Source organism: Notothenia coriiceps, unplaced genomic scaffold (genome assembly GCF_000735185.1).
Source record: "Notothenia coriiceps isolate Sejong01 unplaced genomic scaffold, NC01 NC01_scaffold00035484, whole genome shotgun sequence".
NCBI lineage: Eukaryota > Metazoa > Chordata > Actinopteri > Perciformes > Nototheniidae > Notothenia > Notothenia coriiceps.
This window is the reverse complement of record NW_011368185.1, coordinates 796274-823361: the sequence shown is the minus strand read 5'-3', so window position 1 is coordinate 823361 and position 27088 is coordinate 796274. Positions and strand designations below refer to the sequence as shown.

General features: G+C 38.4%; 1 protein-coding gene across 1 annotated transcript; it reads right to left on the bottom strand.

Annotated features, from left to right (window-relative positions):
- Window positions 1-261: 261 nt before the first annotated feature.
- Window positions 262-25952, bottom strand: cpne7 (copine VII). Its single transcript, XM_010791535.1, has 17 exons — window positions 25870-25952; window positions 24826-24893; window positions 24413-24719; window positions 20030-20212; window positions 19294-19368; window positions 16865-16939; window positions 13939-14022; window positions 13763-13852; window positions 13476-13574; window positions 13221-13307; window positions 12826-12885; window positions 11985-12118; window positions 7081-7135; window positions 3421-3472; window positions 3045-3178; window positions 1843-2079; window positions 262-922 (listed from the first exon to the last, which is right to left on the bottom strand). The coding sequence occupies exons 3-17, from the start codon at window positions 24584-24586 to the stop codon at window positions 770-772; spliced, it is 1692 nt and encodes a 563-aa protein (XP_010789837.1). The 5' UTR covers window positions 24587-24719; window positions 24826-24893; window positions 25870-25952; the 3' UTR covers window positions 262-769.
- Between the last annotated feature and the right edge of the window lie 1136 nt (window positions 25953-27088).

Here is a 27088-nt window from a genome sequence, read left to right as displayed (position 1 = left end):
ATGGCTGGTGCACTTTAGAAACAGAGTTTTCACTCATGTTTATGATTTTCCACTTCAAATCAACTCATGATAATGACTGATTTTAAATATGCTATCTTTGTTCATTTAGAGATATGGTTGTATTTTTATCCAATATAAGGCCAATATTGCAGCCAGAAAAATGTAGGTACATAAAGAAAGGTCAAGGTATTAATCGGTCTGAATGCAGCATTTCTTCCTGTAACTCATATATATATATATATATATATAACATCTGGATTAAATGTTGTCAGTATTTTCAAGTTGAGCAATATCATTTTGATTGCAACATACAGTACTGTACAGATTATCTTCAAAAGTACCTGAAGATGTCAAATAAGCAAAACAGTAACATAATAGAGAGGGTAGAGGGGCTGAATGTCTTGAGCAGTGAGGAATTTTAAGTCTGCATCCGCTGGATGGGTCAGTACTGAGGGATTGGCCTGCATGCATACAAATGTGGGGTAAAAAACAACACAATCCTCCAGGACTGATACTGAAGCTGCTGGATGGTCAAGGTTTTCACAGCCAGGGAGAACAACGCTGGATCCACATCGAACAGACACATGTAACCAACAGCCTCTGTAGTGCTGTCCTTATGTAAACACTTGTGAAGAATGAAATAAATGAGTAACAACACATTTAGAAATTCAGTAATTGTCCAAAATTGCGAGGCATGCGTCCTTTCTCCCTCTCAGTGTTCTGGACTGATGCTGTGTTCAAAGGTTGGTCCCAGGAGCAGGCTGGGGTTTTATTCTGTTGGGGTGGTGGCAATAGGGGTGAGGACGGGGGTCAGTGACTCACTAATTGGACACATTGGGGAGATGGCCCTATGGCTGTAGTACTCCACTACTTGCTTGGGCACCTCTGCAAGAACACATTTGGCCAGGGCTGCAGGGGAAGCCTGCAATGGAGACAGAGAATAGCTGGATTTGTCTGGGGACTACAGATGGGGTAACAAATACTTTTATGTTTCAGACATATTCAAGACAGTCAGTATCAGATATTGTATTAGAGTGTAACTGTTAAAAACTTATAGTTGATTATTTAATGTTTAACTAGCATGCAGTCGGTAAAAAATACTTTTGTTTAAGCATAATTGGAAAAAGAAATGTCAGTAGTATAAAACTCATTAATGAATATCATTTATTTCACATGTGCAGGCCTGCAAGATAAATCTGCCTAGATGTTTAACAATTGATGTGCCAAGTCTGGACACATCACTTTGTTGGATAAAAAGGGAGTGCACTTGCTGTTTGATTTTTAATTGTATAAAATGTAAGTGTTACAAATATGTAATAATATTATGTAATACATATGTAGGTTAACTATATATATGAGCGATCATTTAAAGAAAAAAAAAACATAAAGTGTATATATATATATGTATATACAGTATATAAGCTCTTATATCGCATATATTTTTTAAAACTCTCCTGAAGGGATGAAATTCATGTATTCCCTTATATTGTGTTTTGAAGCATTGTGGAAAAGCATCAGGTTAAAACCTGCCATATGTATTGAGATATGGTAACTTTAAAAACCACAGCATATGATTCAGATCATTTTCATACTAATCTCTTCACCTCTCATCACCCTGTATCCTGTATTTCTGCTTTTATTAGGTTTCGCTACTTATTTATTCATTATTGATTGTTGTTAAAATGTCTGTCTGCTGCCTATGCACTCTTTTAAACAACAATGGAGAGGGTGTTATGTAAAAAAAATCAATGTCCACTTGTTTTTCTAACACAGATGTCAGAAGAAGTGGGGTTGAGGCTGAAAGTCAAGAAGTTAGATTGACAGACGGAGAGAAAAACTGACCGTTTTGAAGTCTCTGAAGGGCACAAACTGCACAATGTCCCTGAGGACTGGCTCGCCCTTCGGTGAACGTAAGACTCCGTCATCTCCATCCAAAATCTGCATGTCTGTGAAGTCTGCATTGCCCACTCCAACAATAATTATGGAGAGAGGCTGGTAGGAGCCTCGCACAATCGCTTCACGTGTGTCTGCCATGTCCGTCACAACACCATCCGTGAGGATGAGCAGGATGTGGTATCGCTGGAAAAATATAAGATTATTATGTCCATACTGACACCAACCCATTTTAACAGCAACATGTGGTTTAGCAAGAAAACCTCTAAGTGTGTGTTTTGGTGTTTTTGTTTTGGGGAATTGTGAAGCCTCTATAGTAAGTGTGAGTGCCAGTGTGTACAGCAGTGAAAACAAGGGGATCAAGAACAAATAAAAAGGAAGGCTATTAAAAACAAAATACATATTTCAAAAAAAAAAAATCCTTGTGTGTGTGTGAATGTATGTGTGAAAACTATTTCATGTTTCCACTGAACGGTGTAAAAGGAGAATATGAGGTGTCGGAGAAAATGGACATGTAATTATTTCTGATTGGTCCCATGAGAAGTGGATGGTTCATTGGAACCTTAAAGTGTTTATGTGTTACTCAATGTTTTGAGTGTATTCATCTCTAATGTGTGCCCTGAAAGCCTGGTTGTTTACTGCAGCTCATTCACTGATCAAAAGATGGAATAGAAAAGGAGAGTTATAATGACATGAAGGCCAGTACAATAACAAGAGTATGATAGCTTAGAAACTAATGTCAGTGAACCCTTCTGGGTAATGTTAGACCGTAAATAGATAAGAGACTTCTGTTCCTATTCCCAACGAGATATCAATGAAAGATAAAGCGCTCAGTAACATTATTAGGCATTTGTGTTGAATCCCATTTTAACAGCAGTTTATGAGATTCTTTTAACACAAAAAAGGGGTCAATGATTTGGAAAATGTATTAAAGCAAACTAAATATACGTCAGTACGGGATTTCACATCATAATTTAAAGAATACTAATTTGCTCTTTGATAGGCACTTTCTTCTTTTGCGCCATGGGCATTGTAACTGTGAGCAGAGGTGAACCAGAGGCTTCTCACTCTGGGAACTCAGCGGGATGCATTTCAACAAAGCCTGTATTACGTCCATTTATTTCTAATAGAGTATAAAAAGAGAAACTCACAGAGGCGTCTTTAATGTTGCCATCGCCTGCTGCCAGTTTGGCTATCCTGTTAATGATGGGAGAAACATTGGTCGGGCCGTACAATTGGATCTTAGGAAGGCAGTTCTGGTACGCCTCAACCACTCCTTGGATCTCTGATCAAAGAGAGCACATAGCAAAATGAAGGAAAAATCAATAACATTATCTACAGTTATCTACACTTGTCATTAAAAAAGCTGAAACTAAACACCAGATTGATGAATCACTGCAGTCAATTATTCTTACGAGGCTTGAATATGTTTTGCCCCTTACAGAAGTAAAATAACTTGAACTTTAACGAAACATGTTTTAAATGTTCCAAATATTTAAATAAAAACCTGACTTCTCCCTTCCTTACCTTCACATTCATCATCCTCTGGGTTGAAGTTAATGGCAAAGTCATGTGACACCTGCGGATAAAGAGAAAAATGGGAAACAGTTATTTAATTATCATGGAGGCTTTGTCCCCAGAATCTGCTGCCATGTTTAGACTCTGCTAAAGCCTAGAATACACAGTATTGCTCTGTACAATTTGGTTATGAAAAGATGAGTTTTGTAGAATTGAAACAAACCAAAAGTGACACAGACTGAAAATTGGAAATGTTAGTTGTCCTACTGCTTTTGAGTGTTATTTAGAAATAACTTCTGATGGCATCTACAACGTTACTACTGACCACATCAATAGATACTGGGAGTCAGTTTGCAACTGGCACGTTAATTATTATGGCAGTCATGTTCAATACCAGGTTGGAACATTACATGATTCGTTTTGAATGTCAATTACAGGCAGGGAAATGATGCGCTCATAATCAAGAACTGATAACAAAACGCAAGCTGGAACTTAGAAAACTATGGTCAAAATATTAATAATAATTCATGGTATTTACTTTTGCCGGAGTACTCAAAGCGCTTTACATTATATGTTACATATATTAGACATGTAATACATTGAATACTGTGGACAATACCCACAGGAGCAATTTACACTGAATTGTCTAGCCAAGGACACACCGGCATGTTGACTGCAGTGGCGGTCAAGGTGGGATTTAACCAGTGCCCTGGTCCCCTGATCTGATTATCAGCACACTAAACCAGTGCGTCACAGCCGCCCCTTAATTATTGAATTCATATATATATATATACATAAACAATTTCAACCAATTTTTTAAATGTCCCTCACTTTTTCACATGTGTAGTGATACAAACAGTATTGCATGTACATCATTCACTGTATGCTATCTGGTTTCTGGAAAGAGACTTCAAGCCCTCTTCTTTTATATGGCCTATTTTCGCCACCCAAACGTCATATTTATTTAGTTTATTCAAAAGCTGTATACTTGGCACGAAATGAATCCCCTTCTAGATACCTCCTCTCACAAGAAACCTTTTTTTCCACCAGCACCAACTGTCAGCCAGATCAGTGACAACTGACTTTTCTCCAGCTGGCTACTTTCTTTTGAGTCATTTCTGTCTTTAATGTGATTAACAGCCTGCATTCAGTCACTGTATTGTGGAATGGGGCCACTGCAAGAGAGGGGCTCTTGTTTTGTATATCTCATTTAACAGGCCTGTTTCATGGTGGACCTTTTGACATGGAAATGCACAGGTGTAACTAATAACATTAATAATGGCTGTCTGTCTTCCATTTGAACGTGCCAGTTTTGAGGCTCTGCTATTGTGCAGGCTGGTTCGCTGGCATGGCTTATAGGGACAGAAAAATGGAACAGAGCATTGGTAATTGTATTAGTTACACCTGTGCTTTGTATGCTACTGTGTGACACTCATTCAATAATACAATCTTATCTTTGGCTTTGCCTGTTCAGATGTATGAGGATTAGCATCAGTGCAAAATCAACACTCCCTTTAAAGCTCTGAAAAACCTTTTGTCAGTCCTAATCTTTCCAAATTTGGAAATCAGATTTGGTTATTTGATCATTTCCATATGTGGGTTTTTATCTGTACTTTGCTCACTTGTTAGAATAATACAAAGCTCATTTGGAAATAGGTAATATCAGATGATCCAGAGCACAAATCAGGATTTGGCAACATTCCACACTCCAGATGAAGCAGATTAGATGAGTGTTCATCTGGTCCAGACTAACGAAAGATGTGATCTGTTGTTGCCTTTCAGTTCAAATCTGTTCACACTCTTCCAAACCTCAATGATACTTATTTGTTAATATAATCTGCTATTACAAAAAGCTTAAATAAGTGATATTAGTATTACTTGCCTGAAAATCAAAATGTAATGAATGTTTATTATCAATATTGCATGTGTGTTGCAATGGTTACCAAATGCTTTACATACATGTATCCATCCGTTCATGATCAGTTGTAAATCAGTAGATCGTATTAAGGCTATAAACCAGGGGTGTCCAAACTACGGCCCGGAGGCCAAATGCGGCCCGCGGACCATTTTGAATCGGCCCTCAGCTAATTAAAAAAGTATAATGAAATATGCCCCACAAATGAAACTTGTGCTTATCTTATATTGTACTTCTTAAATATAAATGTAAAAAATATATATTACACAGTAGTATTCATGTGTTAATAAGACCACTCAGTCAATTAAAGCTGGAAAGATTTTCTAACATATATAGTTGATAAGAAAAAAGCCCAATGACTTATTTACATAACAAGCTTGAAATACACCCTTCCTATTTCTCCTTATTATAATCAATCGGAGGCTTCTGTTTTAAGGGAGGAGCTGCCAACACTCACAAGCATTATTTACCTACATTTGATTGATTTTGCTAACTTATAACTGAACTTATGAGGCAATATACCTCTAGTGAGTGGCCCAGCCCTTCGTATATATTTTTCTGTATGTGGCCCTCGGTGAAAAAAGCTTGGACACCCATGCTTTAAACCCTTGCTAAAAACACACATATACTATCATTAAATCCTGTGGTTTTCTTCCAGCTTTACTTTCAGACCAAAATCCAATTACACAACAGTCAAAAAACAGAGCACGATAGGCCATATTCATTGCAATAAAATGGAAGCTTCCCATTAATGCGCATAATTATTATCTGGTACATCCTTGGCTGGAAAATCTTGGTTCTTTGTTTTTTATATGAATTCAAATAAAATGTGTATACATGATGCATAATAAAGGATACAACAGTGCAGAACAACACTGAGAAATATTCCTGGTCCATCAACCCCTCACAGAGGTGTAGCATATGAGTTCATTGTAATGACTTAATTAGCATTCATCTGCAGCACAAATCACAATGTGGCAGCAGCATGAAATAAGATAAATGTGGCTTCTGCTGGGCAGTCACTGTTGTGGTTAATTCAGAAATGAATAGTTTTGAGTTTACAAAGCCATGAATCTTTGTATGATGTAAAAAGATAATTACAAGTGTTTCATATCTGCACATAGAACAATGCAATCATAAAAAACAATCAATACAAAAACACAGCCTATGTTTGTCTGGTATGAAAAAGAGTATCAATGTGTGTGTGTGTGTGTGTGTGTGTGTGTGTGTGTGTGTGTGTGCGTGCGTGCGTGCGTGCGTGCGTGCGTGCGCGTGTGTGTGTGTGTGTGTGTGTGTGCACTCTTCACATGTCAGACATCTCCTGAGGGCTTTATGCTGATTCGCTGAAGGCTTTGGTTCTCAAATTCCAATTTGCTTAAACAAATTCTCTCACACTCATGAATGGCTATGTAAATTAAGCATCAACACTACAGGGCTTTTATCTTATGAGAACATGTTATTTTCTGCAGACAAGTTGATATTTTAAGACATGGGGCTTATGAATAAAAAGTTGGTAATTAGTTTAAAATGTGAAATGTTGATAGAATGACGGACTGTGTCATAAAACTGGTCAATGAAATCAGCTGCTTAATGCAAGTCCCAGGGTGAAGGAATATACCAGGATTCCATGCGAACATGAATATATGCATAATATTGTTCATGTGAAGAGAAGGCCAGTGTTAGGGGAAATAATAAAAAAGGGAGGCTGTGTATAAAAAAACAAAACAGGGAGAGATAAGAGGAGAAATACTCACCTCATAATTTGGAGGGATTCTGGCACCAAACCCCAAAGCTGAAAATCTTTTGTCACTGAAAAGATAAGCAAATTAGCCAGTCATATATTTCAGCTACTGAAGTTAAACATGAGATAGCCTATGAAAGTGTTCTGAAAAGCATTGATATATTATCCATGCGTTCATATTTCTGATGGCAAACCATCTGCGTCGTTGAATTTAATAAATGTTAAAAGCTGAAACTACAATTTGAAATCCGTGGCCGCAGCCAGTGTTTGCACCTGTTCAAAGAGCTTCCCACAGTCTTCATCCTCTCCATTTTTCAGCTCACAATTAAGATGGGCAGATATTACTATAAGAGGCTCTGCTATGCTGAAATGAGAGCTCTTTTCCAAGGCCAGGAAACAGAGATTAGTATAAATAACAAGACGATCTCTGTTTACCGAGAGTGCGATATGTTCAACCTCTGCTCATTTACTTGTGTATCTGAAATCTGATCATGAAATCCATTCACTAGCATAGTCAAACATTCCCCCATTGTCACGAAATATAAGTGTCCATGACATGTACACTCCTTTTTGTTAAGACTTCCACAATGCAATGTGTCCCTTACAATTTTACTGACAACCATAACGTGAACTTTTAAGTTTGTATAACATGAGAATTAAATAAGGGATTCATTTCAAACACAGCAGAAGAGTGGTCAACTCTTGAAAATGCAATGTGGTGATGAACGGTCTGCAAACAGCAGCTCAATGCAAAATGAATAGAACAATGTTGATTGTATTTAAAGAAAAAAGCCCAGTGAATATTTTCCTCTTCAGAGAAGATGCTGGTTGTTTTTTTAAAGAGCTTTAAGGTAAACGAAGACCTGGCCATCTTGTCCTCACTGTCCCTGCCGTCAACTACAACACATGAGATGCTTGGAGTATACACATGCTACATTGTACATGTAGATACGCAAGACCACACAGAAAACCACACTACAGTTCAACGTGGAACATGTTCTTATATTATAAATTAATCTCATATTGCAATCAAAAATAAAAAATGCCTTAAAAATTCAAACAGCTTTTTTGCTTTTTTTTTTGTTGTACTTGGTTTTAATTATTTGATATGTTCTTCAAAGATGGGAGCTTTTAACAGGCCCAACTAAATAAATGTATTTTGGGGAATGCAGTTTAATGTTGTGACCATTCTGTTTTTTTTAACCAAACCCATTAATTTAATCTGGTTTGAGGACAGCCTGGATATTAAATACAGAGGAAATACTTTGTGTTTACTTTATGAACTAGAATTAGTGGAGTTTACGATTAGCAGCAGAGCTGTCACAGCATGTTTATATTCATATCAGGGAATATTTACCTACAGTGTTCTCTAATGGCTGCCTCCATTATAAGAACATCTACTGTCCATGCCTTTATGACTCGCAAAACAACTCATGTTGCAGCCCAGCTCAATCTCAAATAGCATCTCAAGATCGACAGAATCCTAATAATAATTCATTTACTTTGGACATGGTGTGAGTGCACCAAAGGATACACAGCCAACTTTACACAGTTAATAGGTGTTGATTTATCTGGTGTGTTGACAAGTGTTGATTGGAGAGTTGTTTGTCCACTCTTTGAGCTAACATGGCTTTGAGGCAGCTTTTTCAGAGCTATCCAATGTGTTTAATTATCTCTGATGGGTGTGGACTCATATAGAGGCTGGCAGAGTGATGATGGTTACACTGTCAGAGTGAGCTACCAACTCTTAACGGTGAAGTCCTGACAGAAGCAACTTTACTCAGAAAGTTGTTGTTCTGGTATAATGGTTAGTAGCAGTGGCAACTGCTGTTAATGCAATAGCTTAGTGACCAGCAGGAATCTATTCTTCTTATTCCTATTATTTGTCTTATTATTGTTGCTCATTCTCTAGAAAATATTTTTTTTCTCTTCCCATAACCTTGCGGAGTGGCTGCAAATGGCCACAGCGACAGCCTGTTAGGAAGACATCATTGGATATGGTACATGGGCCATTTCGAACACACATTTGGCTGCCATCATTATCCTCTGTTCCAAGAAAAGAAAAACATGTGAATGAGTCCAACTTGTATTCTCTGTAATGCAGCCTGTCCACATGCCCTGGCTAATGTACTGTATAATTTGCAGATATAGACCCACTCTGGGAATAATGTACCAAACTAATTAATAGATTTCAGTGTCCAGCAGGTCATGTAACTGATAAAAAAAAGCATGAAAAACTGCCATTGCTCTAAACTCACCTTCAACCTTTATATGTTTTCATTTAACTTTTTTAACCCATTTTCATCAAAATTACTCCCGCTACTGTGACCTCTCCAAAACACCAAGGTATGTTGTATAGGTGCAAAATAATAGGGAGAAATGTGTTTGGTACCATTTCGGGAAAATATTTGAATGGGAAAAGGGTGTTTCGTGCTGAGACATTTTTTATCTCAGATGTGTTGTACAGCACTCATTACCTCGACCTCAAGACTCGTAGGCAAACTACTCTTTGGTGAATAACATACTCTTATAAATGTGCCCTTAGAGCCTCAACTAATTGATTTCTATGCCAATTAAGGAATTTCTTATAGATCTCTATAGGTGTAGAGACAACATGACACATTATCCTCAGCCCAGACAATACAGAGAGGATTACGTTTGCAGCATATCCATCTTATGAATGTTGCTATGAGGTTCATGGTGGGCCTTGTTTTCTCCCTTTGTGAGCAGCCACAGGGAAATGTGGCCGGTATAATAGCCCTCTCAGCAAGGTATACGAGCCTCTGCCCACACAGACAAAAGCTAGTCACTCCAGCTCCATAATGCACTCCTCTGCAAGGACTCTAAAATCCCACATCACCTATATCCACTAAAGGCTAAAAGGTTTGCATGCCCACGTTTTACACCTCAACAACAATTCCAACCTGAGAGGGATTGGCTGCCTACACTTGCGACACTCTTCTGCACCAGCGGCATGTTTCCATGTATGATGATGTTGTTTATACTGTATATGTAAACACAGAAATCATAAAGCGAAAAATATCGACCTTGTAATTTTAAGGCAGGTTTTCAGTGTCTCTATTAAGATCTTCGGGATGCTATAATTAGCCAGAAAGTGCCCCACTGATATTCAATAGAAGGATCTGCATAAATCAGTCTACGTGTTAATCCTCATCTGGCTTAGTTTCGACAGATGAGAAGGTCTTTCTCTGACACATATCATATAATAAACAATTTCCCATTATTAAAAAGTACCGTCAAGCCTGACAGCAATAAAGACAACTTTCTTGCACAATTGTACATTGTTTCATATTTCTTTTCAACAAGACAATCAGCCATTTAAAAACAATGTGTGTGCCTGAAGCCAAGACCTGAGCCAGTATCGACAGTGACGGGAATATTATATGAAAGTATAACTTTGTTCAGATAGCTTCAGTGTTTTCTTCTCGCTGGACTTCCTCTGTCTTTACATCTGATTATACACCATTATTTCACCAGCAATAATGCCTCCCACTTCGTTTTGAAGTGCCTGCTATCCTGGTGTTATCCCCTGTCTCTGCATGTGTCCGTCTGCAGTTCCATCTAATGAGCCTATGCAAGCTAAGAAGGGACCAGTAGCTGTGAACCAGATGCTGAAAAAACAGTATCTTCAAGTTATCCACAGGAGAATGCAAATGCAGCCACCACTGTGAGCATAGAGCATGTGAAGAATGCAAAACAGTCAGCACTGTCCCTACAAACTGGCATTGGCTGGTGCAAAAATAATATTCCACAGTGCATGTGTTGTATGTGTATCTGTCTGTCTCCAAATGTATTTTATACACATACTGTGCTTTGCCGTTTGTTATCTAGCCATTTAATATAGGATTTTACTAGCCATTGGCCCAGTGCACCAACAGATACATGGGGTGTCAAAGAGGATGGGGGAGCATGGGAGAGGAGAGGGGTATGACATACAGACAGTGGCGAGCCGTCAGGGCCCTCTAGGCCCTCTGTGAGGGCCTAAGATATTCTAAAAAATAATATTTGAATACATAAAAAAAAAATACATTGTTTTTTAAATATAATTTTTTATATTTTTTTGTTGTTACATTTTTCATTAGTTTTACCAAAATAACTTGATTTAATTGTATTTAAAATAACAGGGGGGGGGGTTGGAGGGTCAGAGGGCCTAGGTATAAAAGTCACAGCTCGCCACTGCATACAGATTAAAGTGAAAATAGATCTTTATTGTGAGAGGGATGTGGTATGTGTTATGCTGGACTGGTATAAATAAATACACAAGTTACATAGAAATCTCTGTCAAAAGTCTGTCAGACAAGAAAATACAGAAGACGGACTGTGCCTACAGACGTCAAAATGTCCTCTTTCTGTCAGTTTGTCAAAAGAAATCTGGAAATAAATAGATATTTTGACAAAATGGCTAGTCAAGTGTGTCCAGAATATTGTGTCAATGCCCTTGACTTCTACCGAGCCCTGCTTCAGCCCTACATCACCCTCATGCATAAATAATGCCAGTGAAGTCCAAATCTGTTTGCTCAAATGTTCCAGGTTGTGCATCACTTTGCCAACAGATATTTAAATGAACATCTGCATTTATCCATTAAGGATGTAAAATACATTTCAGTAAAGAAATTCATTGGAGATAGAGAAGCTAGCAGTCAAGAGTTCAGTTCCTACAGCTCAAAACAAACTGGGAAGCAGAAACATAAAACCTCTGCAAATCTGCTCCAGTCCTCCATGATTCCAATTCCAATCCTTTTGTAATGGTTCAGCTAAACTGGCTTGTTTCAGTGTGAGAGATCCCACTGAAATGTTGTGCAAGGGGCCCTCTGCGGCGCTCTTTTACAACCCAAGACACCGTCAATCCCTGTAGGCAGCAGATAACCTTTACTGAGAAACAAAAGACTGACAAACCTGTCGTAGTCTTGACAGATCTCCCCCACTGCTATCAGAGCCTTCAGGTACTCGTTGGGCTGGTAAGGGTTGATGTAGTGCAAAGAGCAGCTGTTCCTCGGGTCTCCATTGGAGGCTGTGAAGTCAATGGCAACCTGAAAGAAAGAAGTGCGCAGTATGAATAATAGGAATCAGTTACTAGAGTAGAACTCCACCATTAGCTTCTGTATTTGGAACGTCATTGTGCTATGAGCAGGTTAAGTTTATGTTTTTGCTTCTCACCTTTAGTGTTTGGCTTCTTATTATTTTACAAGTAATTATGTGTGAGCAAGCCTGAAGTTTGCATAATGGCAATATGAATTATTTGATCAGAGGTATGAACTTGGGCTTTTTACACCCACATACTGTAGGAACAGCTCCAGCTCCTGAACACATCCAACCAGCTAAGAAGGAACTGCATCTACCAAAGCGATCCTCAAAATGAATATTCATTTCTTCAGTAATCCAGTGGAGAGTGAGAGGTTGGACAACAGAGGGCAGACTAAAGGGCAAAAGCTGAAGGTTTGAATTTATTCCACGATGCTGCCAAGAAAAATAACTGAGTGCATGTACAAAAACACCATCAGGGAAAGTTTAAAGGATGAGAACAATCTTAAAATACTGTTTCACGCTCAGAAAATATAACCTTTGCTGCACAATGAATGCTAATGGACCACTAAAGAAAACCATACCAATGTCTGTTTATATAAAAGCAATATGTAACATGCAGATAATGTCACATTATTGGGTAATACATACAGCCAGGGCCTGTTAAAAGCTCTAGGACAGTGAAGCATTACTAAACACAGACTGCTCAATTTACCGTAAAGTGAATCTGGCATCCTCCCATGATGTAATCTAAGAAGGAGTACACTCTGTGGAGCTGCAATAGAAAAACAAATATGTATTTATAGCAAAACCTCAGAAGCATCTTTTCAGAAGCATCTGGTCATTAAAACTGAATTAACTCGACAAATCGGTTGACTATAAAGTGTAAAAAAATGGTTGTGATATATAGCTTCTCAAAGCAGCGGAAACGAAAAGTGCCCTCTGAAGAAATATCCTTAAACATTTACTCATTAAGCTAAGCAGTCAGAGATAACCAACAAAGAAGATTGTGTCACCATGCAGTGCGTACAAGCATTCATAATTACAATTCATTCCTATCTCATAATGTAAGTAAAAAGTAAAACAGTGATTGGTTCAACTGATTCCTACCTTAAGGTTACTGAGGATGACAACTCCTGAATTTTTATAGTTTCTCTTCTTCAGTTTGTACTTAGGATTCACACAGTCCCATGTCACCTAAACACAGCAAATTGAAGACAGTGTTCAGTGTTTTAAACATTGCCAATACATCTTAAGCACCATGACATTGGTTTCATCTGGGATGGATTTCAGCAGAGAGAGGCATATTGAAAATGGATGAAACATTTACACGGCTGTCTCTCCTCGGTCTCTTCGTTCACTGACCTTATTTCCACTGGAAATGTTCTGCATGTCCCTGAAAGTGGCATAGAACTCGCCGATGAAGTCGTGTTTCCCTCTGGAGTCATAATCCCACACGAGGCACTGTAGGCACACGTGGACACAACTGTTAACTATCTGTTGCCCTGACCATAGATAAACTATTCATGCAAAATATAATAATTCACCTTTCAAATATTCTACTTTAATTCATTCTTGTTAAGCCCTGTTTATACAGTTCCTGACCCCTGCGTTTTGCACTGAGGTGGATTTAGTTGCTAATGGTCTCTCACCTTGAGCTTACGTTCTGCATCACAGCTGCACAGAGATATGAGAGACACTTTGAATGGCTCCCACACAGGATTCAGGTTGTTCTTAATCACCTGTTAGAGAAGGAACCCGTTACATATGAAATAAGTGGCAGAAAACAGCTGTTGCTTGAAGTGAAAAGGGAATATGACGATTTTACCTCAGTTCTGTGCACGAGTTGTTCTGATAGATCGTCATTGATTCGGTATATTTCCAGAAAAGGGTCAGATTTGCTGAAGATATCCTGCAGAGGAAACAAGATGTCAAAACCACTGACTCTTAATGAGAGCTCAAGCCCTAAGCCTAATGAAAACACATACATTAAATTCAACACTGTTGGTTTGACTTAATTTGCTTTATAGCATTAAAGCTAATCAGTCAGATAACATTTACAACGGGGCTATGATGAACTTAACACAAGCAAAATTACAAAAAAATCTCATTACTAAATATTCAATTTTAATAAGTGTCTTTAGATGATTTGTTTGAAAGGAAACTGTAATTTATACAAATGGCTGTTGATGGTGGTTTATCATTGCTGATTGTAGAGGCACAGTTAATTATCTCTGTGATTAAAGGTCAGGGAGTAGCAGGCACAGAGCACAGAGTGGTCGCTACGGTGATGAAATACTCAGGATAGAGGGAAAAAAAGATAGCTTTTTGGTCAGACGAGAGTTTGAGAATATTTGGCAAGCTTACATCTCATGCCGTAGTTATGTACTTGTATTGAGCCAAAAGCATTCATGACCTGCTACTTCCTTCAATGTAGCCTCCATTGCAGTTCGGAATATTTCTATTGGTTTCTATTTGCACTCCATTACCTCCCATGTTAATAATCTGCAATAGCCCAGCATCACACATTTGAGTTATCTATGGTGGCTGTGTCTATTTACATCGTCAGTGAATAACCAGCTTATTTGAAAACATGCGTAAGAGTTAGCTTCCTGCACGGTTATTTACTGTAGCCTTAAATTATTCTCAGTCTAAAGCACACGCGTCTGAGAGCAGAGCAGTGCTGATTATTTAGGACAATTGATTCTTCAGGGAAGCGTGTGTGTGTGTGTGTGTGTGTGTGTGTGTGTGTGTGTGTGTGTGTGTGTGTGTGTGTGTGTGTGTGTCAGTGTACGTGCGTGTGCACGCGCACGTGTGTGTGTACGTGTAATGTTGCATTTCCCGCCACATTAGCCAGATACATCTCCTGAGGGACCGGAGCAAAAAGAGCTGTAGTATCCTCTCTTTGTTGTCATGGCAACCGCTAGCCAGTGAAATCCGTGGCACAAACGCAGATGTCAAAATCCCACCCTGGGCCGGGATGTGAGCGATATCTCATAATTAATGCTCCTGTGCATCAATGTGTGATCCCTCAATATGTACAGCCGGTGGAGGTGATACACCTGACGAGCAGCTAATCAGAAACACTCCGTTCCTTCACTCAACATCTGCTAAATAAATTGTTAGGCCCAACATCAACCTGGCAGATAAGTGGCTGATAAATTGTATTGGTAGGGAACCGACCTGATAGCTGGTAACCTCTATTTATGGAGGAAACCATATAATAATTTTTGATTTGTATAACAAGAGCATAACAGTTACTTGTGGTACCTGTTGACATCTACCTTTTATTATTTACAACATATTTGTTTCAAATTCACTTTTTAATATGTTTATATATACAATAAATCAATAATATGTTTTAACATCTTGTAGCTGGTGAATGTGGTTAACAAACCAACTTTACTGTTCTCATTTACCAAATGTCAAAATAACAAAATGAGCATTTAGCACCCTAAGAGCTCAGCGTTGGTGGCGACCAAAACTAATCTAAAAGGAGATTGTAGCAGATGTGTACATAAGCTACTCATATTTTACTGATCACTCAATGGCAAGAGTTATTACAATCATTACTCATCACTTCAAAACTAAATAAATATTTGCTGCTTTACTTTAAAAAAGAATTCTACCTTATCCCATATCAGAGAGAAGAAGTCTGTTTTCTTATCCTTTTTATTTTAATTTTTATCACCAAGATATGTTTCAAATCCACCACCTAAAGATTGGTTGTTTTCCAAACCAGGAGGAAATGTTCCATGCAGGTAAACGGAGTCAGTGTCTATCATTATGTGCATCATGGTTGTTGGTTATTCGGCATCAACTACCAAAATCTGTTCCAAATAAGCTGCTGAAAAGGGTTTTTTCAGTGAAAACATGAACACTCTAGTGTCTCTGGTCCTCGATTACACACCACTGCTCCCCAGTGTTGCGCCCACAGCTGTATTCACATCAGTTTAAACAAAGCAGGCGGGTGGATTCACAGGCAGAGGCTCAATACTCCCAGCAGTATCCAGTAGCTGGATATATAAAGCAAATATGACATGCAGGGAAAGATATAAAGAGACTGTGGGGAAGATGCACGCTATAGCTAGTATCTTTTTTAATCATTTTCCTTGTGTAACACTCAAGTCCAATTTAACTTTCAGACTAGCGGGAAACGGCAAACTGCAATTTCAAAAATAAATGAACGGGCTGTAGAACATTTCGGTTTTTTCTGCCAATACCTCTGTGTATCAAGGGCAGCCTATGAGATTGACATCCTAAGGCTAGTTTCTAAGAACATGCAGACGTCAGATGATCACAGTCGTAATTGGATGCCAGCTCCTGCTGTCTTTGTGATTGAAATATGCCTTCAGCAAAGTTTGACAGTTTTAGAGTCAGAAGCAGTGAGGGTCAGTGATATCCAGATTCAAAGTAAAACCACATGAAATCAACAAGTAATAAAAAAACGTTTAAAATGCGATATCACATAATGTTCATTTGACACTAGGATGTGTCCAAACACCAGAAAGTGTACCCGTTAAAGCATTATGTGACTACAAAGATGTGTCATATCAAGTGTGATATGTCACTTTTTTCTCTCCTTGTACAATTAAATTATAAAATGATTTAAATATAATATGAATATGTGTGTAACTTCTATGCCAGTGATGCATCCCGTCATAATTATCACATGATTACCTCTGCTACCCGTGTGTAGTGCTATAAACCGTATCTAATGAATTATGAACCGTGTTGGTTTCTGTTCTGCTCACCTTATCATCGAGCTTCTTGGCACAGAAGGAAAGCTCCACGTATCCGTTGTTGCCTGAAATTTCCTCAGCGTGCACCTGAGAGGAAATACAATTAGTTAGCAATATTTTATGCCTATATGGGCTTCATTAACTATGGCAAGAAATCACATGACTACATGATACTTTTCAGGAAAGCAAGACATCTCTCATAAAAGCTACTTTTTGTACTAAATTGCAGAGTAAGATGAAGCCTCTCACATAATAGGGTGAAGTTAATTATCTGCCAGTAGTTAAAAGTTAAGGCTTCACTCCAGTTTCCATCCAACATTTTTCTTTCCATTGCAAAAAGTAACTTTTGCCTTAATAGTGTCTGCACTGTGGCATGCAGTTAACAAAATGAAGTAGCTTTTACTTAACAAGGGACTGCAGGACATTCAACTTAAAGAGTAGAGCCCCATTATTCACACACTAATGGGCCCCTGCTGTAATAGGTTACTGCCTCGAGTTGAATATTCAACTTTTTATTGATGTAAAAGTTACCACGTACTGTGCAATGCAATAATAAAGTTTCATAACAGCTCTTTAACATGTTTTGTTTGTTTATACCTGTGTGTTAGTTAAAAAGAATCCCAGATCTCTCTCTGCTGCTTCCACTGGCCCAGAGAGAAGTCTGCTATCTCTGCGTCTTTCTATTGGAAACTGACTGAAACTTTACATCAAATGTTAAGAACTGTTGCTGCAGAGCGAGCAGAGCCATGGTCTGGCAAGCCCTGGCAGTAATGATTGGCAAAGTATGGAACCTGTGCTTTTTGTCTCACGACTTGTCTGTCCTCACAGGTACAGAGTGCAGGAAACATCTATATAAAAGGTGGGCAGTGTGTATCCATCAAATGGGTAAATACTTTTTGGATGATATTCACTTCTTGCCTATAGTTCTGTTCAAATGTACAATATGTACATTTCAGCCACAAGCGTTCTCTCCAAATACCAAATGTCACTTGTTATATCTTCAAAAGTTATGTGTGGTTTCATCCATAATGTCAGTGCATTCAGTGGCAGCTGATCATTCCTGTCTGAATGATGTGATTTATTTGCTCTTATTTGTGGGCAGATTTTTTGATATTATCCATAAAATGTGCCAAATGTTAAATGTATTTATTTCAATGCGTCCCTCTGTTTAATTTATTTAACATGTATTTGAATGTACCTTTCCTAAAGAAACACCACCCTATTTTTTGAATGTAGTGAAGTGAAATGGCAATTCAGTCACATTCAATTATAGCAATGGTTTAATTTGTTAGCAAGGGCTGTATAATAATAATAATAATTATTATTATTATTATTATTATTATTATATTTATATTGCAATATGTATTGATTGGTGCATGATACAAGAATAATTCAATTATCTTTGGAAGATTTTATTATTTGGATTTCTCTACAATATATTCATGGTTGCATTCATGCATGTATTCAAAATCATATACACATCTTCTATATAGCAGGCGAAACAGATGGTGCAGTATTAAAATGCAATAAAAATGAATATTTTACAATGTCAGTATGTGTGGGAAGCAATTATATGTTGGATAAGGGTTTAGCATAATGTTACTGCACTGAATTCTTTATATCTGTTTTGGAAGAAATGGTCAGAAAATGTCTTTGTGTGAATTCTCTAAAGACCTTAAAAAAGTATTTGCTGTGGACATATTTAAATATATCCATATATACTAATTATTTTTTTTAGAGTTAACTTTTTCCTCACAGCACAGGACTCCAACCCAATTGAATACCATATTTCTTCAACCTGTCAACACATAATGCTTAGCACTTTTATTTGCTACAGTTCATTCTAAAATGACCACTTCCTGCCTTTTTTTTGTGTATTCCCAAATGAGGCAGAGTGTAGGACACAGCACAATCTAGCTCGTCTTGTTTTTATATTTGCTTGCACTGCTGGCTTGTTAACTGGAAGATGGCGGTTAATGAACCAACAGCTCTTCTCTTCCACATCTGACACATGTGATTTCTTATACATGCATCATTTCCTCTTGCTTCCTTGTGTGTGTTTGCATTGATAGCACCAAAGATGAACACTAGAGACAATTATCAGAGAGAATGTATACTTCTGACAACTAACCACCACAACAAATTCATTATATTCAGTAGCAACATAAAGCCATTCTGAGTGGTGAGATAACAAAGTATCTTTTGGTTCTTTTCAATCAATAACAAATGTTATTCCATAATGGTGCCTAAGAGTAAACGGATGTGACATTGGATATAGATAAAAATAAATCAGTTTTACAGATCAATTTGACATCCATTATTTCTCTCAGCTTTCCCTGGTCATATGTTCTGACTTCCACTTTACTTTTCAGCAATCTCAACAATTTCATTCATCAGAGCAACAAGGTCATAAACACATATGAGACATGAAAACAACTCACTGTGATGGTAGATTTGCCGGCATATTTCCCATACTTTAGCAACAAAGGCTTCACCATCCTCTTTTGGGCCACAATCTGCAAAGAACAACATAAACACATTGTTAGTCTTGAACCTTCCTCAGCAGTAAAGAGCAGAGAGCATTTGCTGTCTCTCAGGACATAGACCTCTTTAACTACACTTGCTATTTGCATTGCATAAATGCATTAACACTGAGAAGTATGATATGACAAAATGCAGCGCACTATGAGTACCCAGATGTTGCACTCATTATATTCAAAAAGCTGAGTGTGGAATACGGGATATTTCTCAACTTGAAGGAAAGGACCAGCAGCAGTTACTCGGATAAGCACAGCTCTAAACAAAAGCACCACTTCTGTTGTCATTTAGAAGCATCAGTATGTTAATTGGGTTACTATGCAGTGTGTAATAATTGTGTTTTCTTAAAGAATAACTTGACTATTTAGCTAGCTATCCTAAAGCAGCAAACATAATTCCCGGTGAGTAGGAACAGCCGTGTGTAATTTAAAAGAGGTTAAAGCAGTACACAAATAAGTAAATCATGTACACGGTGTAGAACATAGAAGTGTACTAGCAGAAGTACCCAAATTGAAACAAAGCAAGGAGTGGAATTTACTACCAAGCTGTGGATATATTTTGTGTATTTTACAGCATTTTGAGAGCACAAACCAGTACATGTAAATGAAATGGGTTAGTAGGACATTGGCATCTGCCTACTTGGCCAAGAGTACACTCCATCCCACCCAGGAAGTCATCATCTCGGGTCCCGATGCTGTGAGTGCCGTGGATGTCATAGACTTCAAATCGTAGCTTCTGAACCTCCTCAAAGAAGTAGTCCCATGAGAAAACCTTGGCAAAGACCGGGTGCAAGTTGCTCTTGATCACTTCTGTCCTGTCCAGCTGGGAGGGAACACACATGTTCAGTTAAGATATTTAAACATTTTAATATTTCTTAATTTAACTCACTACAGTATGTGTGTGATTAAAGCAACAGTAGATCTAATGGAGTATCAGCACGTTTGCCCTTTGTGACCTATTTTTACAGCAAGATCTCACCAAAATATGATGATTTCTTTTTATATTGTGGAACACCAGCGTTTACAGCAGGGCAAATGTTTTTACATTCCATCAAGAGGATGTTGTGAGAGAAGATTTTAGGGTTCAGACATTTAATCTCACAGTACAAAAAAAAACATCCATGCTTGTCTTTCACTGCCTGACAAGGAAAAGCTGAGCTCTCTGAGGCCCCATCTGCTCCTGATTAGCTCGCACAGCTCCACCAACATTTCTATATCGCCCAATTTGTCACAAGGACATGTCACCATTGAACATGATATTTTAGTCAGCGGAGATTAAATAAGGACAAACATGCAGCAAAGATCCACACACTCATAATTGTCATAACATAGTGTAGTTATGCTGATGTTCATAACTTTTTTGGGGACCTATGAAACCTATGAAAATTATAGACACATCTAAAGCCACAATTTGGAGCTGATCTAGTGACATTGAATTAAAGAACTATAAAGGGATTTACATCTAAAAAAAACTCCAGTGGTCATCCTCAAAATAGCCATACACAATTGTGTATGTGACAGCATCCAAGGCCAGTAATTCACCATCACAACATGAGGTCAGTGTCATGAGGACTTGAATTGGTGACATTGCATTATTGTGTCTAATTGTGTCACTTGGGTTGTGACAGTGTTTTTCAGAAAAGCTGAGAACTTAACCTGGGTTTGAACCTCTATATCTTAAGCGGGCTTTTTATATGCTTTGTCACTTTTCACATGCAAAAACAAGTCCAACAATATTAATATCTTGCAAGTGAGATTGTCTCAATGTTGTGCCATTATCCCCAATTTCCATTTATTATTGGATCTCTTAATATGTGATGACAGACTTTCACACCGCCTTGGAAGCTGCTACAATGTGGTTGTCATACAAACCAATTAATGTGAGCATATCCATACCTTTAGGCTGGGGGTTGTTTCACAAAGAGCTGCATCACACTGCTTATGTCCAACCCACTTTTTTTTATCTACAATCTGTTGTAAATTAGTCAAATGTAAAGACAGATAATAGTCACTGTTCTTTTGCAAATGTAAATCTACATCTCACATTTTTAATTCGGAATCAGGCAGCTGTTGTGCAAGCCTTCATTTCCTTTTTTAAGGGGCAAAATAACAGCTGCAAGTTCAGCAAACCATTAACAGATTTATCTCCCTGGTCGATCTTGTATACAAAAACAGGTTTTTAGAGCAGCTAAAGTAGGACTGAAAATGTAGGGCCTTTAACATTTAACACATCAACACCACCAGAAGCTTCAGTGCTGCAAATGGTGTTGTGGAGAGCATTGTCTAACATGTCTCTCATAGGAGTCAATCTCGGCTGAGAACAGGAGAGAGAAAATATGATTTGTATTTTTATATTAGATTCGATTTTGATACTTCTCAAACCATTTGAACTCTTGTTCTTTTTGAGTGAGGGCATAATCATCCTGAAAGAGACTTCTCCAAAAAGGATGGAAATGTGTCATCATAGAATAAAAGTTCAGAATAGCTTTGTATTGATTTGCAGTGACCTTCCCTACTGGAGCACTCTGACCGAAATCAAAATTGGTTTTCTACTTTCATTTTCTTCATTCATTTTTCCGCCTGTAACTGCGTTATACAACTTAAAATGTCACTATCCTTGTTTATTGTGTTTTACCCAACTGTTAACAGCTTACACACTGAGGAAGGACATCTGCCCAAAACATCCATGCACGAATAAAGAATTTAATTGGAGTGCTGTCCTGCTGTTGACTTTATTTTGAACCTTCAGTATCCTTCTACAGACAACCAATTGCAATTTGCTTTGTTGGTTAGTAAACTGAAAAAAACTGGAATTTGTTTTGTCACTTCGAACAAAAAAACAGCACTGACTTAAAAACAAACAGACTTTGGTTCCTGTTACGTTCTAGGAGAACAACTTAACTAGGTCTCTAGTTAACATCCGTCTCAGTTGTATGAGGAAAACAAAATAATGATGAGATGATAGCACTTGAGATGGATTACTAGCAGCAGGGATCACACTACTGTTTCCTTTTAACTCTGGCAAACATCTCAAAGAAAGAAAAATAACTTCCAGCTAGGATTTGGCTTCCTCAGCTTCATTCATCTCCATTCCTCTTTATTGTCCTCTCCTGCCTGCTCCTTCTCTCTTTGTGCCATCTGGATGGACAGATTTGAAATGAGTCTGATAAATCTGCTTGTTGACGAAAGCTTATCAGTGCAAACGGAGGATAGTTTCTCCCCAACACTGTGACGCCTGTTTGTTGTTGGTGTGGGGCCAGAATAATAGAGCGATTTCTGACATGGAGAAGGAAGGCTTTCTTTAATCAGTTCTGCCAGGAAGGTAGAGCAGTATCTCTAGCTTGATCATAACAAGTGCCTGTAGCTGTGGTCAGAAATCAGAAAGATCTGGTTCTAAATTGTCTTTCTATCATGGGAGCATGTTAAGTCAATTTCATATAAAAAGAAGATAAATCCTCAAGGATAATCCACCCTGTTAGCCCTTGGAAGAAGTGACATAAGTTAATAATAAATGCAGTTTCCATAAAGTGTGAGCTCAGAAAAGAGAAAGAGGGTGGCGGTGGTGTGAGTGGGTTCAGCTTCTTACTCAGTTATTGACGTAAGTAAACTATTTGCACAAGAAATGGTGCCTCCCAGTACTGCGTGATATGACAGGAGAGAATCTGACAAGTTGTGTACACTGTCATGACTGTCAGCACTCAGGATGGATGGATAGATGGATAGATGGATAGATAGATAGATAGATAGATAGATAGATAGATAGATAGATAGATAGATAGATAGATAGATAGATAGATAGATAGATAGATAGATGGATAGATAGATAGATAGATAGATAGATAGATAGATAGATAGATAGATAGATAGATAGATAGATAGATAGATAGATAGATAGATAGATAGATGGATGGATGGATAGATAGATAGAGGAACCCAGGTCAGTCTTCTCGTGTAATAACCTCCGATCAAATTACAACCAAGAAAATCCATAACTGTGTGCTCAACACTGAGTGTCTTTATCATAATAGTATCTCAATGTTCCACATTCATACAGCCCAAACATTGCAGAGCGCATCTTCAAAGACTGGCTCCCTGCACGTGACAGAGTAACACTTAACAAATGATATCGCATCCCTGAAAAGATAGCTCTTTGTTGGTTCACATCCAGGGGAGGGTGGACAAATCCATATAATTAGATATCCTCAGCCCTGTTTTAACACATCTTAATGGAGACTCGTGCTTTGGCTTTCCCCTGTGAACTGAATTACTTAATTAACATGGAAATGAGAGACCTGCTGCCCACGTCCAAATCAGATGGGACCAATCCAAGAAAGTAAACATTTGTAGCCTGAACACACCTCATCACCTTGCTCATTACCAATGTGTGTCCACCCATGTAGATCAGTGGACAGAATGCACAATCTGTTATAGTATGAAGTAGTTAGTATAATGCTAGGGCAGATCATCTCACTCTTCCCCTGCAATTGTACTCTTCATTTCATTTTTTAAAATCCTGAGCCAGGCAGCTGTTGTGTAAGCCGTGATCTAAAAAAACAGCTGCAAGTTCAGCAAACCATTAACATATTCATCTCCCTGGTCGATCTTGATGACAACAAAGATTTAGGGATAATTGGAGTGGGTTTGCACATTCACCCACATGGAGTAACTTGAACATTTCACACATCACCACCGATTCATCTTAAAATTCATCTTTAAAAAGAAGGCTGGGCATCTGTGATTTACACAGTGTCTTTTGTATAACAGCTTATTGTAACCATTAAGAAAACATTCTGCTCAGAAAACCCCCAGGCAATGCAATTAGAATAATATGAGCCCCTAAGCATGTGAGATTCAAGGCACGATTTTTTTACACATTAAATAATGTGGTTAATGACTGAGATTAAATAAAAGATGATGGATTCATTGCTGCCCATATATAATTGGTGGTTGCCCACGCTTTACCCAAGAGGTCCAACTGTGCATTTGTCAGATTGAAGAAAATAAAGGGGGTGGGGGGGCTTACCTCTGTCCACTGTCCGTTGTTTTGCACCATGAGTATGACACATGGGTCTGACTTGTTCAGCGTGTCTCGGTCCAGCAGGCCTTTGCAAGAAACACGCAGCTCTACTTTGGACACACAGGTAGCCGGACCGCTGAGGCTGGTCGCCGGGGAGATGGCCTCCAGAACATCATTCATCCTGGCTCAGGGTGAGAGGGACTGCCAACCAGCGAAGCAGTACGATGTGGTAGCGCCGAGGGATGGGAAGATGTAGTGGTGTGTCGAGGGATCTCAGTAAAGACGTGTGCTCACAGGAGACTGGCTCTTTTCACTTGGTACAGATGTCATATAAAAAAAAAAGAGATTCCTATTGAGTTCCAGGGGACGACAGCAAACCCAATGTGTTATCACTGCCTGTCAGAGGAGTATCATCTCACCTCGGTAACGACGAGAAACGGGACATGAAGGTGCTGGGGTAGTGCTTTCAGGAGCCTCGATCAGATCCCTGAAAAGATTCATTTAACACGGTCAAAACTGTTGCTTTCTTTCTTTTTTAAGCTCTTAACTCCAGTATGAAAAAGAAGGAGGATGTCACTCTAGGCTATATCCTCAAAAATACAATCATTTTCCGCATGCCACTATTTCTTATCACCAGTTCTCAATGCAAACATTGTTTTCCCCTCCTTTAATAATGGGTAAACAAGTGAAAGTGGTGGATAGAATAAATAATCTAGCAAACACATGGAGTGGCTTTATTGGTACACCTGAGAAAAAGGACCTTATTTTGTTTCACGTGGCAAGCATCCGCCCTGCTGAAGTGTCCTAGAACAAATGTTATCTGACCATATCTAACTGTTTTAAAGGAATGGAAAGTAATAAGGGCGGGGGTTGAAATGCTCCACCAGCATCCTTCACTGTAATTGTCCCATTCTTAGGAGACAAACGACAAGTGTTTTCCAGTACCAGGGACAGCGCCCGGTTTTTTCCTTTGCCAGCTCTGATCAGATGTTACCCAAAAGCATCAATGTCAAACTTAACTAAAAAAAGCTCGGAACACAATCAGCATCCATAAAATATGACCGAAACAAAAGTTGTAATGTAAAGGAAATCTCTTCCTTAAGCAACACGTCCGCTACCGATTCTATCCAACAACTTGAAAGCGATACAGGAAACGCAACCAAATGCTTTCCTAATAATTCATCACATTAAATCAACTCCGCTGCAAATGTGCAATCTTTAAAATACCCAGCTAACACTCAGAGCTAAATAAATATCTACCGTGGTTTTCCCTCACAATTAGCAAAGCATCGAACTAAAAACGAACGCGCTACTTTGATAACGGCGCGTGTCATTATATTACACACTTCCGATAAGGAAATATAGAGCTGATTGAAAAATAAACAGCCAAACGCAATATGATCCTTTCTCAAATCGATTAAACTGCTGAAGACCAAGTTAAGAGCGACAAAGTCACTTCCTACCTGTCGTTGTTCTTTACTCTTGAACACACTTGTTTAAAAAAATCTCACTCATAACACACCGCTTGATTATTTTCCTCTCCCTCTCCGCCGACACTCATTGGTTGGACTGGTGAGGAGGGAGTAGGCTCGGCTTGCAGAGAGATGGGAGTGGAGAGAGTCCAGCTGCTGATGTAAGGATGAGGCTTTCACTGGGACTCGATTATTCAGAGTTCAGGACAAAATCGACCTTTAATAACTGGACACAAAATACATTTTGATTGCTGACATTTCCTGAGCTAAAAGAATGATGAACTCACAAATTAATACATTTAGATGTAAGGGTGAGATGCAGTATCTTTCACGCTTCCTTTGATTTGGAGTTAATCTCTTTGCACAAATAATCCTCTGCTGTCTCAATAGAGGGGAATCAATATACAGCATATTTAGATAGATATATCAATCAGATTTCTCTCCAGCCTCAGCCTACTGTAATTAAAGTGTCACACTGAGCATGGCTGTATGTAAGCATCTCTCATTAGCATTATGATCATGTTTACATATTGCATGTTCTGCCTATAGCGGGTAAGCATTTGACACTATATACACAGATACTCCAACAGCATGCTCACAATCGAAAATGAGAAGTGTGGTCACATAAAAAGTGAAACCAGATGGGAATTCTCTCCCAAGAATCTATAGTTTATACATTTGCACTCAGAAAAAAGGCAATTCCTGCCTTAATCAACTGGCTCTGACAGGCTTTGTGTCACCTCAATAATAGAAATGCTAGGGATGCAAATGTGAGACATTTCACAGAGAAATCAACAGGAACTTAAAGGATGGATCATCATTCAGCAGCACATCATAATCATATCTGCATGAGCGAGCTCCAGACAGCTGAGGGCTTGTGACCTCCCGCTCTCTAAGCTTTATTAAATACAGACATGCACACATGTTTGCATGCACACACACATAAGTCTAATGTCCCTCACATCAAAATGATCATGAGCTGATTCATTCTGTGGATTTAATTTTTTTTGACAGCAATGTATGTTACATAATGTATTGTTTCTACACAACGTTTATGCTTGAACCTTTTCACAGTCCACCCACAAATGTATTATTTTCATGAATGTATTTCCAGGCATTGCATAACGTTTATAGATTGTTAGATTGCACTGCCAAAACAGCAGCCCTCAAGTTTCTGCAAAACAGAAGTGAAGGACAATGCAGCTAGAGA